This window comes from Atractosteus spatula, chromosome 2, assembly GCF_055471065.1.
Source record: "Atractosteus spatula isolate fAtrSpa1 chromosome 2, fAtrSpa1.hap1, whole genome shotgun sequence".
Lineage (NCBI taxonomy): Eukaryota > Metazoa > Chordata > Actinopteri > Semionotiformes > Lepisosteidae > Atractosteus > Atractosteus spatula.
In genome coordinates this window covers 7,734,530-7,748,303 of record NC_142707.1, presented here as the reverse complement: position 1 = coordinate 7,748,303, position 13,774 = coordinate 7,734,530, and the positions used below count along the sequence as shown (strand labels likewise).

The window sequence follows — 13,774 nt, the reverse complement described above, 5'->3', positions numbered from 1 at the left end:
TTCAACAAATATTGCTAGAAATCACTTACAAGTTGGGGGTGATGAATAGCTATTTCACTTACTGACTAAACTGCTCGGTCAATTCCTGATTTTCACCATTTTCATATCCCCCCATTTGTAACGATAGGTTATTAGCTATTTAATTTCACTGACTGAAAACTGCTCTTTGGCATAGGCAGCCTCTCTGCTTGTCAGGATGCTCGGGTTGATACCTCTCCAGACAGATCAGAGACCGGCCAGGCCGAAGGGTTGGAGAGCAGTGTTATTTCTGAAAAAGGCACAGTAAGCTTGACTCCTAATTTATTCCTGCAAATAGCACTGGTCTACACTGCCTGCTGTGCCCAACCTGCCGTCGTGCAGGGACCCTCACTGCAAAGTTGACTCGGTCAGCTGTACTCACCTCGACTCCTCCTGATTGATGATCATGTACATTTCCCAGGAAGCGTCCTCTGCAATCGCCCCATGGGGTACCAGCAAGCTAACTCCTGAAACACACAGACATGTGGGTAAGGTGGAGGGGGGGGGGGGGGTCACAGAGCATTTAAAGCTGAGGAAAGGAAAACTGTGAGATGGGACATTTGTTGGAAAAGCTAATCATAAAATCTGTGGCCTTTTGCTGTGCACAGCATGTCTCTTAAGCATCATATGTGACTAAACCATATCTAGTTGTTGTTTGCAATGCAGACATCTCAGTATATAGCTCAGGGATGTTCTTTGTATTAAAAAACATGATTATTTTCACAATATGATTCTTCTACTTCTAACAGTGCTACTATTTAATATGAACTTTTTTTGCTCGTACTATTACATACAAATAGGATGTACAATAAGAAAATCCAGCTGTTTTTTATTGTAGTGACATCAACAGCCTAATAGGGAAGAATATCCTGAGAGAGGGAATTTATGAGATGCACATTGCTACTGACATATTAGACATTGCTTCATAATTCTATTAGACAGAGCACACATGGGAACAAAAGGTTTTGAGAAGGAAATGTCAGAATGTTGTGTCACTACAGAAAATGTTTTCTCATGTATGACTGTATTACCTGGAACAATTAAACTACAGGAAAGAGAGCTCTCAGACAAAAAGAAAAAGAGGGCAGATTAAACAAGTGAAAAAATAATGTGACCATAGTCTCACAAAGAGAGTAACCAAAGAGTACTTCTTTCCACCAGAGCAATTATTGGCAATGAATGTAACCACAAATGTGATCTAATACTGTAGGTAGCCTCATCCTCCACCCAGCCTCACAGATTTATTTTTATCCACAGCTCTTCGTGCCTGCAAAAGATATCATACTTGAAGTAGTAATGCAAGTTGTCACTGAGAATGAACAGTCAGGTGCTCAGCAACTAGACACATTTGAAAGCACATTAGTCACATACTGTGTATTACTCCCAGAACTTGTGTATGATATGTACTGAGCACACCCTGAGTGTATCTGAGTGACAGAGAGGGGCAGGGGTGTAGTTTTTAACTTGCCGTCCTGTTTTGAGGAAACTACAGTATGCCCATCTAACAAACATCTTTGAAACTCCTGAAAAATGTGTCCTTTGAGACATGTAAACTCTTGAGGACAAATCATTTGTCACAGGAAGAAAACTGTTTTTGTGCAAGGTGTACGGCCCTGTTATGATGCACTTCAGCCTCACACATGGTGCACTATGTTGATATGATCTCAAGCATGCTTGTTATGTTCCTAACGTGCTGCATGCTCTCTGACCTGCAATTGTACTAGTCTACAACAACCTACCATTGAACTGCTTTTCACTCAATTTCTCTTTGCTATGTAAGTACATTCAGCTGTATACTGTATATATATATATGCATTTTAATATTTAATAGTACATACAGGCATATAGTTCAGAAGCTTAGATACTGTGAGAAAAAGTGGGAGGAAGGGAGATGCAGAAAAAGAGAGATAGAGAAGAGGGACAGGAGCATTCTGGGAATCTGCTGCTGCTGTCTCCACAGTGGAACTGCCCTTAGTGTGTGGAGTTCACATTTTCCAACTTGACACTCCACCAGTTAGCTTTCATTAAAAAAAACACCTGCTACCCTGACAGGCTTTTATTTGATCTGACAGCGAAGCAGCCCTCCAGGAGCTCTTAAATCATCACTGTGGCACAGGCTGCGATGCAGCCTCAACCAATTACTCTCCCGGGTGCCAATCCATTCTACCAGCTGATAGAAATGCCACAGGGGATTGGTGGTGGTCTGGGTGTGTGGTAGTGTGTGTATGTATGTGCAGAGGAGAAGAATTAGTGAAGAATAGAGAAAATGTCATCCTGACGTTTGTCTGTGCATTCTTTTAGTCTGTCCCTGGGGAATGTGCTCATTTTGCTAAAGCACAAACACTCAACCATTTAAACTGCTTTGAGCACTTATTCCAATTTATTCAGCATTTTGTGCTTCTCCATCTATAGAAAAAAAACGTCTTACTAAACCATGGTTTTGTACTTAAGGTTCTTAAATCCATTTATCTTTGGAGTGTAAAATCTTTTTCTTTCTGTTCAGCATTTATACATATTTACGAGAATGGAAGGTAAAGAAACTTATGAAGAAATGTTAAACAGATGTTCACAGTGATAATACTGATATGGGTCAAACAACAAAAATCCCTAAGGTGAATATAGAATCACTTTATCTGATCCTGGATGCATTCACATCTTTGTAATAAAACTTGTGTTTTTGCACAAATACCACAACATCTGACTATATGCATATTAGAGACACAAGGTCAGATACACTGGGTTAGATAGATAGATAATACTTTATTAATCCCGTAGGGAAATTGATGGGTTAGATAGTCCACTTTACTTGTTACCACCAAGTTTCTAGTACAGTCCTGGCTCAGGTGCAAACTTATAACTCACTATGTGCCTCTTTAAGCACATTACCTCCATCGAGGTTAAAAAATAACTTTTGAATGAGAAATGAAACAGTTATTGTTATAAGTAGTTTTGCCACGAATATCTGCATAATTCAACCTCTTGTCTTTATTAAAACTCTTTGGATAAAAGCATCTTTTAATGGTGAACAAGGTACAGTTCAGTTGGATTCCTATTCAGTCCAAGCATTTTGTTGTTAGTCTGCTTGCAGCAGAAGCATACTGCAATGTGCGCATAAACTGCAGAAACAGCAATACATTTTCTTCACAAAGTGCAGTTCATTACAGTACCTATGACAAATACTTAAACCCCCATTTCAGACAACTGGTATCATTTGAGTCACATTGCTTGTATGTAAAATGTATGAGTTTTGTTTTGAGATAGATGTTATACACCCTTAAACAACCGCAGAGTTATTTCTCCAAACTATTGTCAGGGAAGAGCACAGAGAAAGATTATTGATGTACAGTACAAGACAAAACGGTGACGTCAACATCCACTCAATGTGTGTGTGGAGGATGTAATGGGTACACTTGTGTGATCTCCGTGTTTGCTTTTTATAGCTTTTAATTACTTCATCAGCTTGTTCCCCTTTGTGTCACCACTGCACATAAAGCTAAAGTGGCAGGGGGGAGGGTTACAACTAATACGAATAGAAGGCTCCACGGTCGAAACGTTGTGTTTTCTTTCTTCTTTTTTTCAGCATGGAATAAACCTATTACTTGTTCCTTTGCAGCCTACGCATGCTGACGCAGCTACCCACCTGAACTACTATATTTTATTACTTCCTCTCCTTTCAAGCACCGATTTTTTTGTCATTTCTGCAATGACAACACGAAGCTCTTGCAGGCTTTTCTGGCAATCCAATAATGAGAAGTAATTCTATTCTAAAAGCTTTTTTTTTTAAACAGAATAGTTGGTTATTGTAACGCTTACGGCCGACAGGTACTGTGTAAGAGCCGGCGTACCAGAGCAGGTGACGTCACCGCCCTTCCCTGTGATAGCAGGACTACAGCTACTGGGCTGTAGGGAGATCTCTCTTTAGCTCACGGGGCTAGGTCGCTGCTATCACAGGGAAGGGCGGTGACGTCACCTGCTCTGGTACGCCGGCTCTTACACAGTACCTGTCGGCCGTAAGCGTTACACTCTCCCCCGCTTAAATCGCCGTCCCCGGCGAAGGGCTATCCCACCCCGCTTCTGACACCAATGTAACGCAACGGGGGCTCAGGCGGGCGCCCTTGCCGCATTAGGTCGGCCCCACACTGTCCGGGGCTCGAACCCGGGACTTCCGCGTCTCTCTGCAGCGACCTAGCCCCGTGAGCTAAAGAGAGATCTCTCCACAGCCCAGTAGCTGTAGTCCTGCCACGCTGCAGAGAGACGCGGAAGTCCCGGGTTCGAGCCCCGGACAGTGTGGGGCCGACCTGATGCGGCAAGGGCGCCCGCCTGAGCCCCCGTTGCGTTACATTATCATGGCAAATATTAACCTAAAGAGAAACAACCAAAGGACACAGTCCGCCGCAAAGGCATAACATTTTAAACATTGTTATGCATTAAGGAGCTGTCTATTTCACCCACTGACCATTTGCTATAAGTGGTCACGAAATGATTGATGTGAGGAGAGGTTTTTTTTGCAGATCTGAACAATAAGTGAAGCCATCGAAATGGTGGTCTTGATTCACAAGGGCTCTGAGAATACCAGACAGATAAATAGCTTTCAATGGCCGCTGACCCTGAGCAGAAGACCCCTTGTAACCCTCATGCTGAATGGATTTGCTTTCCATTGCCCTTTCTTTATGGCATGAGATCAAAAGTGACCTTTTTGTCCAAGGCTGGCAAGGGAGCTGTGAAGCACAAACAGGCAATTTTCTGTGCCTTTGTCACTGCAAATATAAGAGCTCTCTTTCACAGCGGTATTCATATAGATTTTTCGTTCCTTTTGAGTGGGCTTAATGCATAATTCCGCTTTTTGGAACTTTAAAAGCAATGCATCCACTTATATAGGCCTTAAAGCTTTTTGTAAAATGGGTTTGATTTCAACAACAATGCTGCTGCTATTGACAACAACCACAATAATAATAACAGAATACTGCAAATGTGTGCTGTAAGCAATGATTCTGATGGTCTGGATAATAAAAACACATCAGACAACGTATATGAAAATTATATTTTGTGAGATGTTTTAAAATTGCTTATTTTATCACCATAACAATGTTATAGACCTGATGTCATTCAGTCCCAACAGAGGCATTCCTTACTTGTAACTGTTTCCTGAAGTTATTTTACTAAAGCCTGTGTTACAGGTAGCTGCTCTACAACATATCAGACCAGTTTCAGTGACCATTTTGCACAGACTTTGACTATGGAAATGTATGTTAACAAAAGAACATAGTTTGAAGCTATCCTGAAGAAAATTTTAAAACAATCACATGATGTAAGTGATTTACCACATAATTGTTTTTTTTTAGTGAGTGATCTAGCCACAGGCCAAATAAATGTAAATATAAACAGAAATCCCTGTATATTATCACTGGAAAAATTGTACAAATCTGTCTATAAACTTCTGATGTAACCACACTATTAAAACAAAGATGTAACACATAGTATTATGACTTTTAACCACTAAAAACCATTTAGTGAACACAATTTAAGTTCAAAGAGTTTGATTGCTGCACTACAGCTATGACTGAAGCTGTCTCCTTTCAGCATCACCAAGTTTACCTGTGTTTGGGACCACTAGACGACCGCCCAGATGCCCGAATATGCCCACAGTTCTGAGTTCAGGTTTGGAGGGCACAGCGGAGAGGTTGGGGGTCAGCAGATTTTTTTTCCGCCCATCCACTGTGTTGTAGTCTCTGTTGAGCCCCCTGGGGAAGGTCTCAGGATGGGCCTTGACATGGTACTCCGCCCGGTCTGCCACACCTAGCGACACCATGAACGAACTCTGAACTTTCACCTTGATGTCAGGCAAGGGGTCAAACAGAGAGGACTCCGTCATCAGCTCCTTATCCATGGGGTCTTGAAAGCAGATAGGTCCACTGTATGTTCGACTGACTGTGAGGTCTGGTTGCATAGAGGAATTCAAAAGCAGAGGATTGCCTGGAAGAGAGATAGATCACAGGCTTATGATCTAAAAAAAAGCAAGCTGGAGACTGACTTTGGTCACGACCTGTGGACAAACATCAATGGAAAAACACAAATTTTGTTTTAAATTTGGTTCCATCTACTTTGATTTCTTTGCTCAAACCACATTTCATGAAACTGTTAGAAATCTAGTATAATCAAATTCAGGGCTGCAGGAGAGCCAGAGCCTGTCTTTTTAAAGTTCTGATCTTAAAGATCTTTTTAAAGTATCTGTTTAAAGATATATTGGGATATAGGACTGTATAGGACTGATGAAATAATAAGACCAAAGCAGTAATAACAATAAGCAAGGACAATAAAAATATGTCAATATGAAAGATAAGGAATGGCACTTCAAACAGGTATGTTTTAAGGCTAATTCCTGACTTTGTAAGTTGTTCAGGTGACAAATAAGAGACAAGTGTTAGAGGACAGGAGTTGATGCTAGCCAGGAAGGGTGTCAAAAATAAGGGAGAGAAAGGGAAGAGCTTTCCCTCATACTTTAATACCAAAACTTCTTTGGTACATGACTTTCAAATTCAACAGGCAGCCAGTGCAGAGATCTCCAGACAGAGCTTCCATGTTCACCAGGACACAAGAAATAGTTGGCTTTGCAACCCAACAAGTAGGGCATTGCAGTCCTGTATTCAACTTTGCATAAAACAGAAGCACACACTAGTTTTCCCAGCAGCTTCTTTTGATAGAACAGTTACTGCACTGAGTAATATTCCCAAGATGAAAGAAAGCTATCTTATTTACAGAGATGAGATCTGTTTCAAAGAATAATATAATTCCTTAAACTTATAAAGCTCTTTTCTAGACACTCCACTCAAAGCTCTTTACAGGTAATGGGGACTCCCCTCCACCACCACTTATTTGTAGCCCCAGCCTGGGTGATGCGATGGCAGCAAATGTGCACCAGTACATACTGTACTAATGTGAGTTATCATTAGTATAAAGGTGGAAATGTAGCAGGGAAGCGTGTAACTGAATATATCCCAGGTAGCCTTGATGAACACCCAAGATTAACCAGGATTCTGAGCCCACCCATAGAACTGCTTTGTCACAAGGAAATAATACTGTAACTAATCCAACTGAGAGCATTACCAGAAATGAAACATGACAAAAGTGGATGTAGTGGCTCTAGTATTGAAAATGGCACTAAGATCCAGTGGAACTAGAGCAAAGAGCATCATGTCTGAAGTAATCAAAATCTAAAAACCTTGGAAAGAACTATTTCATTGTTGCAGAACAGTCTTTAGCCTGACTGAAGAAGTTTGCAACGTTTAACAGAGGGTGGTTATTTAATTTTTGCATGACAATATATTCAGGTAGGTGTGAAACAGACCCATAATGTCATTATTGATTTGGGTAGATTTTGACTACTACCTAGTATTAAACAGCAATTGCAAGTACTATATGGTCAATACCTGAGGTGTATTTTTGTTTGTAGGTACAAAACAAGTACAAATAAGCACAGTTGTACTGACTGGAGAACAGCTGTGTCTGATGTTACTCATTCCAGCTTAACTTTTACAGTAACAACCCAATTGAACACATTATTGGCTTAATGAAACATCGGAAAAGCTCTTCCCAGCTCATGAGGTGCTGTTGATTTAAAGAGATCCATAAAACCTGCTAGCCTGCTGTACTCCAAGACTGGTCCTGGGCCCACCTTCTCCACAGCAGTCAGAGAAAAAACACATAAAATACTTTGGTGGAATTTTTTTCCTGGTAAAAAAAATCTGACATTTTAAAATGAAAGGTGAAAATTAAAATACCAGATTGAAAAAAAAGTTAATTGAATGAATCCAATGTGAGTTGCCTTGAGGGTAGGCTAGGAGTTAGACTTTTGATTAAAAATCACTCACACATACCAATTCCAGAAGCACCGCTAATTCAGACAGACAAGGGAAGAGTCTTAAGCATGATTTACTGTCTTGGCTTTTGACCTTCCTGGAAGACTGAAGTACAGCCAAAAACATTTAAGACAATTACGCTGCATGATTTACTGCTGATGTTCCACTTTAGAGCAGTAGAAAGTGTTACGATGTTCTTTGAAGTCTTGAGGCTTTTTGGGCCCTGAAATATTAAAATAGCATCAACTAACTTGAAAATATTTTCTGATGTTATTTTGTTAAATCAAAAGTCTAAAGCTTTACTCCGCAAATGTACATTTCTAGAAAAACATTGTTTTAAAATATACAAATATAAAAATACATGAAGGTTAAGAACATCTAAGAGATTAGAATTGTGCTAATCAAACAGCAACTCAAAATTGATCCTGTGAGAAAGAAATGTGAAAAATACGAAAGTTTTCAGTTCCTCTGTAGAGCCATGTTCCCAAACATCCTGATGCCTGTTTACATTTTTATCCAACTTCAAACACTAACTACACATCCTTTTGTACCTTCAAATTAAAACATTCATTTGTACTGTACAGTATATTCTGTTTCCCCTCTGATATACTTTTGTAATTTGCACCTTTTGTATATATTTATAATTTACTTACTTTTCTTTATCCTGAGCTGATGTTAAAATGATTCATTTTAAATAAACAAGTTGAAAATGTATTTCTGAGCCTTGCACACAAGTTTCTACAATGAAAAAATAAATAATTTTAAATATAATTTAAATATGGTTTAAATTAAATATGGTTACTCTATGATATAAATACCTTTATAATGACTTTACCTAAATACCTGAAATAAGTATCAGCAAATAAGGAGAGAAGTACTGGATTTAGGTGCTACACACACAATTCACCTTTCAAAACAATGCTTAAAACAAAAAGCATTGTACACATTTGAATTCATTTGCAAATTCTCTTTTAGTAACTTGAAGAAGACTTGTTATATGCTTAGTTAGAGTTAGAAAATACATCAGACAATGACAACAAATGATCAAATACACACACCACTCACAACACACAGTATACAACTGCATATCTAATATACAGTTCAATGCAAATACGGTAGACTTACTTTTTTTCAATACACTCTTGTGAAAAGAACCCAAGTAATGAACCAAGTAAATATTTTATATTGTTTAGGCAATTATGTACAATTTAATTTACAATACAACAGTGCTTTTTCAGTGCTTTTTACCTGCAACGTGTGTGCCTTGCAAACAGTGAGAGCACTTTGAGTTAAACACTAACATTTCTGTTGAATAGTTTGGTCTTTGCAGCAGTGTAGTGGAATGAAAATGCTGATTCATTTCAGCAGGGAAACTACAAACAGCTAGTGCAAGTAGATACAAAAGTTGGCCTATTTAGCAGAATTGATGGCAACACAAATAATCCCTGGCTCCAATGGTCCTGCTGTTAGGTTTATAAAGGGGAGTGTGAATGCAGTCCTAAGCCTTGGGAGGAGAAAATGAGAGACTCTCTGCAGCTTTTGCATTCAGAGCACTGTCAGAAACAGTGTTTTATTATCCTCTGCAGTGATGACAATCACTTTTGCTAACCCAGAACTGTCAGGTAAGGAAATCAACCCAGGACCCTAGGACAAGTGCCTGGCTAGACTGAGTTAAATAACTGTTATTCTAGAAAAAAAACTCTTAAAAATCCCACACAGTACTGAGCATTTTTAAGAGAAGAAGTTCTCTGTAATATTCTAGTTTCCTGGGTCAAAATACTGGATTAAAGGACATAAGAGCAGGAGAAACCATCTAGCCTGTTTGGTAGTTCGCAGCTAATTGATCTGAGGATGTCATTCAGCTGTTTCTTGAAAGACACCAGAGTGTCCAGAAACACCTTGAAAAGAGCAGATCACCTTCCAAAGGATTAAACTTTGCATTGCTCAGTTTCCCCTAAATCTCTCAAGTCAGGAACTTGAGAATTTTGTTTTGTCTGTGTCACATTCTGTCCATATATTATCATTAAATATGGATTGTGCCACTGAATAATCTACTACACAATGATAATTACAACTGTAAAATATAGAGCACTCAAAGTCCCCACTTAGTTTAGATAGGCATTGAAGTTGACTAAAGGTATCATATTCTAACGAGCATGGCTGAAATAAGGGCAATGATAGATTGGTGACAGTATATTCATGAGCAAATACTGACAGTAGACCCACAGGATTGATAAAGTGGAGTGGAAGAAGACTTGCCAGTGCTATTATTTTATTATGCCGTGGCGGGTGAATAAAATAGCCGCCTCTGCTGACAGGCTGGAAATCCATTACTAGAGCCTGGTGGGGATTGGGTGTACGCAGAGGCTGGCAAAGAGAGCCGAAGTGAAATAATGATTGGAGACTGTTGAAGATGGGCACAGGCAGAATGGAGTAAGATGGCGACTATTGAAGGGAAATAGCGATCAGGACCCGGATAGGAATAGAAGCAAGCATAGCCTTCATCGCAGAAGGAGAAGGGGCTGCACTGACGTGTAGGATTCTGGCAGAGAGAATCTAGCCACTGATTCGGTGCTGGGCAGAAGACTGGATGCTAACAGGAATCGTCAGGTAGATTCAGGCAGAGTTTCCTTCTGTGACGCAGGTTAGTACTGCAGATAGCACTACCTTAGTTTGGTAGCTCGATGACAGAACCGAATCAGTGGCAAAGCAGGGTTTAAATAGTGGTGGACATGACTGTAACACAACGGGGTTCAGGCGGGCGCCCTTGCCTTCTGCCTTCACAGGTCGGCCCCGCACCGTGGGGGACGCGAACCCGGGCCTCCGGCGTCACTCAACAGGGACCCAGCTTGTTGAGCTAAAGAGAGATCTCTCTTTAGCTCAACAAGCTGGGTCCCTGTTGAGTGACACCGGAGTCCTGGGTTCGAGCCCCCGATGGTGCGGGGCCGACCTGATGCGGCAAGGGCGCCTGTTTGAACCCCCGTTGCATTACATTGGTGTCAGCAGTGGGGTGGGATAGCCCTTCGCCGAGGACGGCAAGTTAAGCGGGGGAGAGTGTAACGCTTACGGCCATCAGTGGTGTGTAAGAGCCGGCTTACCAGAGCGGTGACGTCACCACCCTTCCCTGTAATAGCAGGACTACAGCCACTGGGCTGTAGAGAGATCTCTCTTTAGCTCAACAAGCTGAGTCCCTGTTGAGTGACGCCGGAGGCCCGGGTTCGCAACCCCCTACGGTGCGGGGCCGACCTGAGAAGGCAGAAGGCAAGGGCGCCCGCCTGAACCCCGTTGCGTTACATGATGATTGAAGCACCCGTTAACCGAATGAGGGAGGCCGGTATAATCGCTCAAAACAAGTCCAAATAGCTCAGGGTGGAATGTGGCTTCTCGTGGGAACATACTCGTTCTGCAAGGAAAACAGGGGCTGGGAGCTCTGTTTATGCTATAAAATCCTAAAATGTTGGATATTATCATGTTCTGCTCAAATCCCAGTGGTATTCAAAATAATAATGAGATATAAAGTACAGCTCTCTTAGTCTTAAGCTTAAAACACTGTTGAAAGACTTAGGAAATACCTTGCACTAACATGTTGCCTGTTGCAGGGATAGATGTTTTTCTTCTATACTTATATCGTTGAATATCTTTAATTACGATTACAATGGTTTTATTTTTTTTGCTTACGACTTTCTAGTAGAATGTCTAGACTCTAAACCGTTTAATTAAAAAGTAATTTAATTCTTTAATAAGAAAAGGGCTGCACATTGCTGTTAATTGCTGTTGTTGTTGAATTCACAGAGGCAGAGGCAGTTCTGATTTATTTTCTCTCACTGTTTTCAGTAGATTCAAAATGCTTGTAAGAATTTTTCCTTTTTTATTTGTATCTTTCCTTTTACGTTTCATACCTATCATACTGTATATATTTTTCTCTGCTATTCTTATTTCCCAGTGTTCATAACATTGCATTATTTTCTCTGTGATTCCTTGCTTTGCTAATCTTTCTTATACATTTAGCAGTATTAGATTATTTTGTCTATTTTCCAATGTTTTTACCTGTCATGTGTTCCAGTCCTTTGATTGAGCAGACAATACCTCATGTGTGCATGTCACTTGACGTAACACATATGTAACCACATATTCCTTACTCAATGTTGGTGGACTTGGATCACGTCCTTAAGGGCTTAGAAACATGCATATTTTTTTTATCAAGACAGTGAAGGCAAGCGGAAATTGCGGACTGTGGGGAAAATTGCCTGGGGACAAAGGGAAATATTCCCTCCTGAAGGGAGTCAGACTGAAGTTAGACATTCTATTGTCTGTAGTTGTTAAACAAAACTTTACTCAGTATTGTCCTCTCTTTCAAGATTAATTACCACCAAAGATGGATCTGACACGCAGCAGTGCGGGGCTCTGTTGTAAGAAACCCCACACATGCCTCCTACCACTCACCTTGCCGGGTGGTCTTGAAGTTGAAGGACTGGAAACCTCCAGTCAGGGCAGAGGAGTCGATGACGTCTACCCCATACTCGCTCTGGCTCTTCCGGTACAGCGTCACTGCCACCACTAGGACCGCAACGGCAGTAACCCCGGCAGCAAGGCCTGAGTACAGGGCTACATCACTGGTGCCTTCCATACCTTAAAGAGAGAGGCAGGACAAGCCCTTAAAGCAAGGCCTCTCTATGTATGCTAGTCCATTTCTTACTTATGTCATTACAATGCCCAGCACAACCATGTTACAAAAACAAAAAATCACTGATGCCACACCTGTTAAATCAGATCAAAATGATGGGAAAAACCTTCTGGTTTGGACTGTCAAATTACGATTTAACTGGTCATGATGTCTCTTAAATGTGGCCCTTGATTGGCTTTTATTTTATTTTTTAGCGTATACTCTTTGCAATTGGGGAAAAAAAAACCTCATTAGTGTTTAGGATGTGGCTCTCTTGCCTTGACATTGCATTGCATCTGCCCAGGAGAGACAGAGGTGCAGACAGGTAGGCATCCTTTGACATCTGCAGATCCACTTGTCATTTGACACAGTGCAAACTCCACAGTGCCCAACAGGCGAGACAGTGTGAATTGGAGCAGCAGCACAACTCTCAGTGCAAGGCAGAAAGTCACAGCAGTTGCTGTCTGCTGGAAAGCTGAGAGAGCCTGGTGTGACTAATCTCAGCTGTACCACAGCAGCACTCTGCCATTTGTGCACAGCTGCTTTGGGAATCCTGGTGACAATCAGCTATGCATTTGTTTTAAGATTTTACAAAGTGTTAATTGATGCAAGAACCTTGTTTTGCCATGAATAAACGGATGCGCCTTTGAACTTCTGTGACTAAGTGACTGAGCTGAACCCCAGAAATAAACACTATGGCATCTGGACGAACATGTCTTCTTAAAAGTATAAAAACACATGATAATGGATGTAGAGGCTTACAAAAATAAGCTTTAGCTTCAGTGTCATACAAAGGCAGGGAATCTAAGGAAGTGTTCTGGAATATATAAGCATCATAGCACATAATACATAATTATTTTAAAAAAACCAACATGACTTATTCACTTTTGTGGCATACAGAACAGAGTTTTCTATGCCAACAAAGTGATGACACATTGCTTACACTGACACTCGTCACAACAAAATAATAGAAGGTTTTCTTTATGCTCTAGTTGCACAATATACCTAGTTCATGCACATATGCTGTATGTACAAGCATGCAAAACAGACTTGATAAATCACTTGATAAAAAGTTCACTAAGTATGTCTCGTGTGACAGTGGTAACATTGGTAATGATCTAAAATGTGTATTATTAATTGTATTATTTCACAATAAAATCTGTCAAATGCAAAATTTCGTGGTTATGAATGAACAATAACCGTAGCACAATATTGCACTGTATTGTACTTCCGAGAA

General features: G+C 40.6%; 1 protein-coding gene across 1 annotated transcript in view; it reads right to left on the bottom strand.

Moving 5' to 3' along the window:
• Positions 1–12,501, bottom strand: part of unc5db (unc-5 netrin receptor Db) — a 40,760-nt gene extending 28,259 nt beyond the window's left edge. The window contains exons 1-3 of the mRNA XM_088935479.1: positions 12,318–12,501; positions 5,614–5,991; positions 401–485 (exon numbers count right to left, since the gene is read on the bottom strand). Coding sequence (XP_088791605.1) covers positions 401–485; positions 5,614–5,991; positions 12,318–12,501 — 647 coding nt within the window. The remainder of the gene's footprint in view (positions 1–400; positions 486–5,613; positions 5,992–12,317) is intronic.
• Between the last annotated feature and the right edge of the window lie 1,273 nt (positions 12,502–13,774).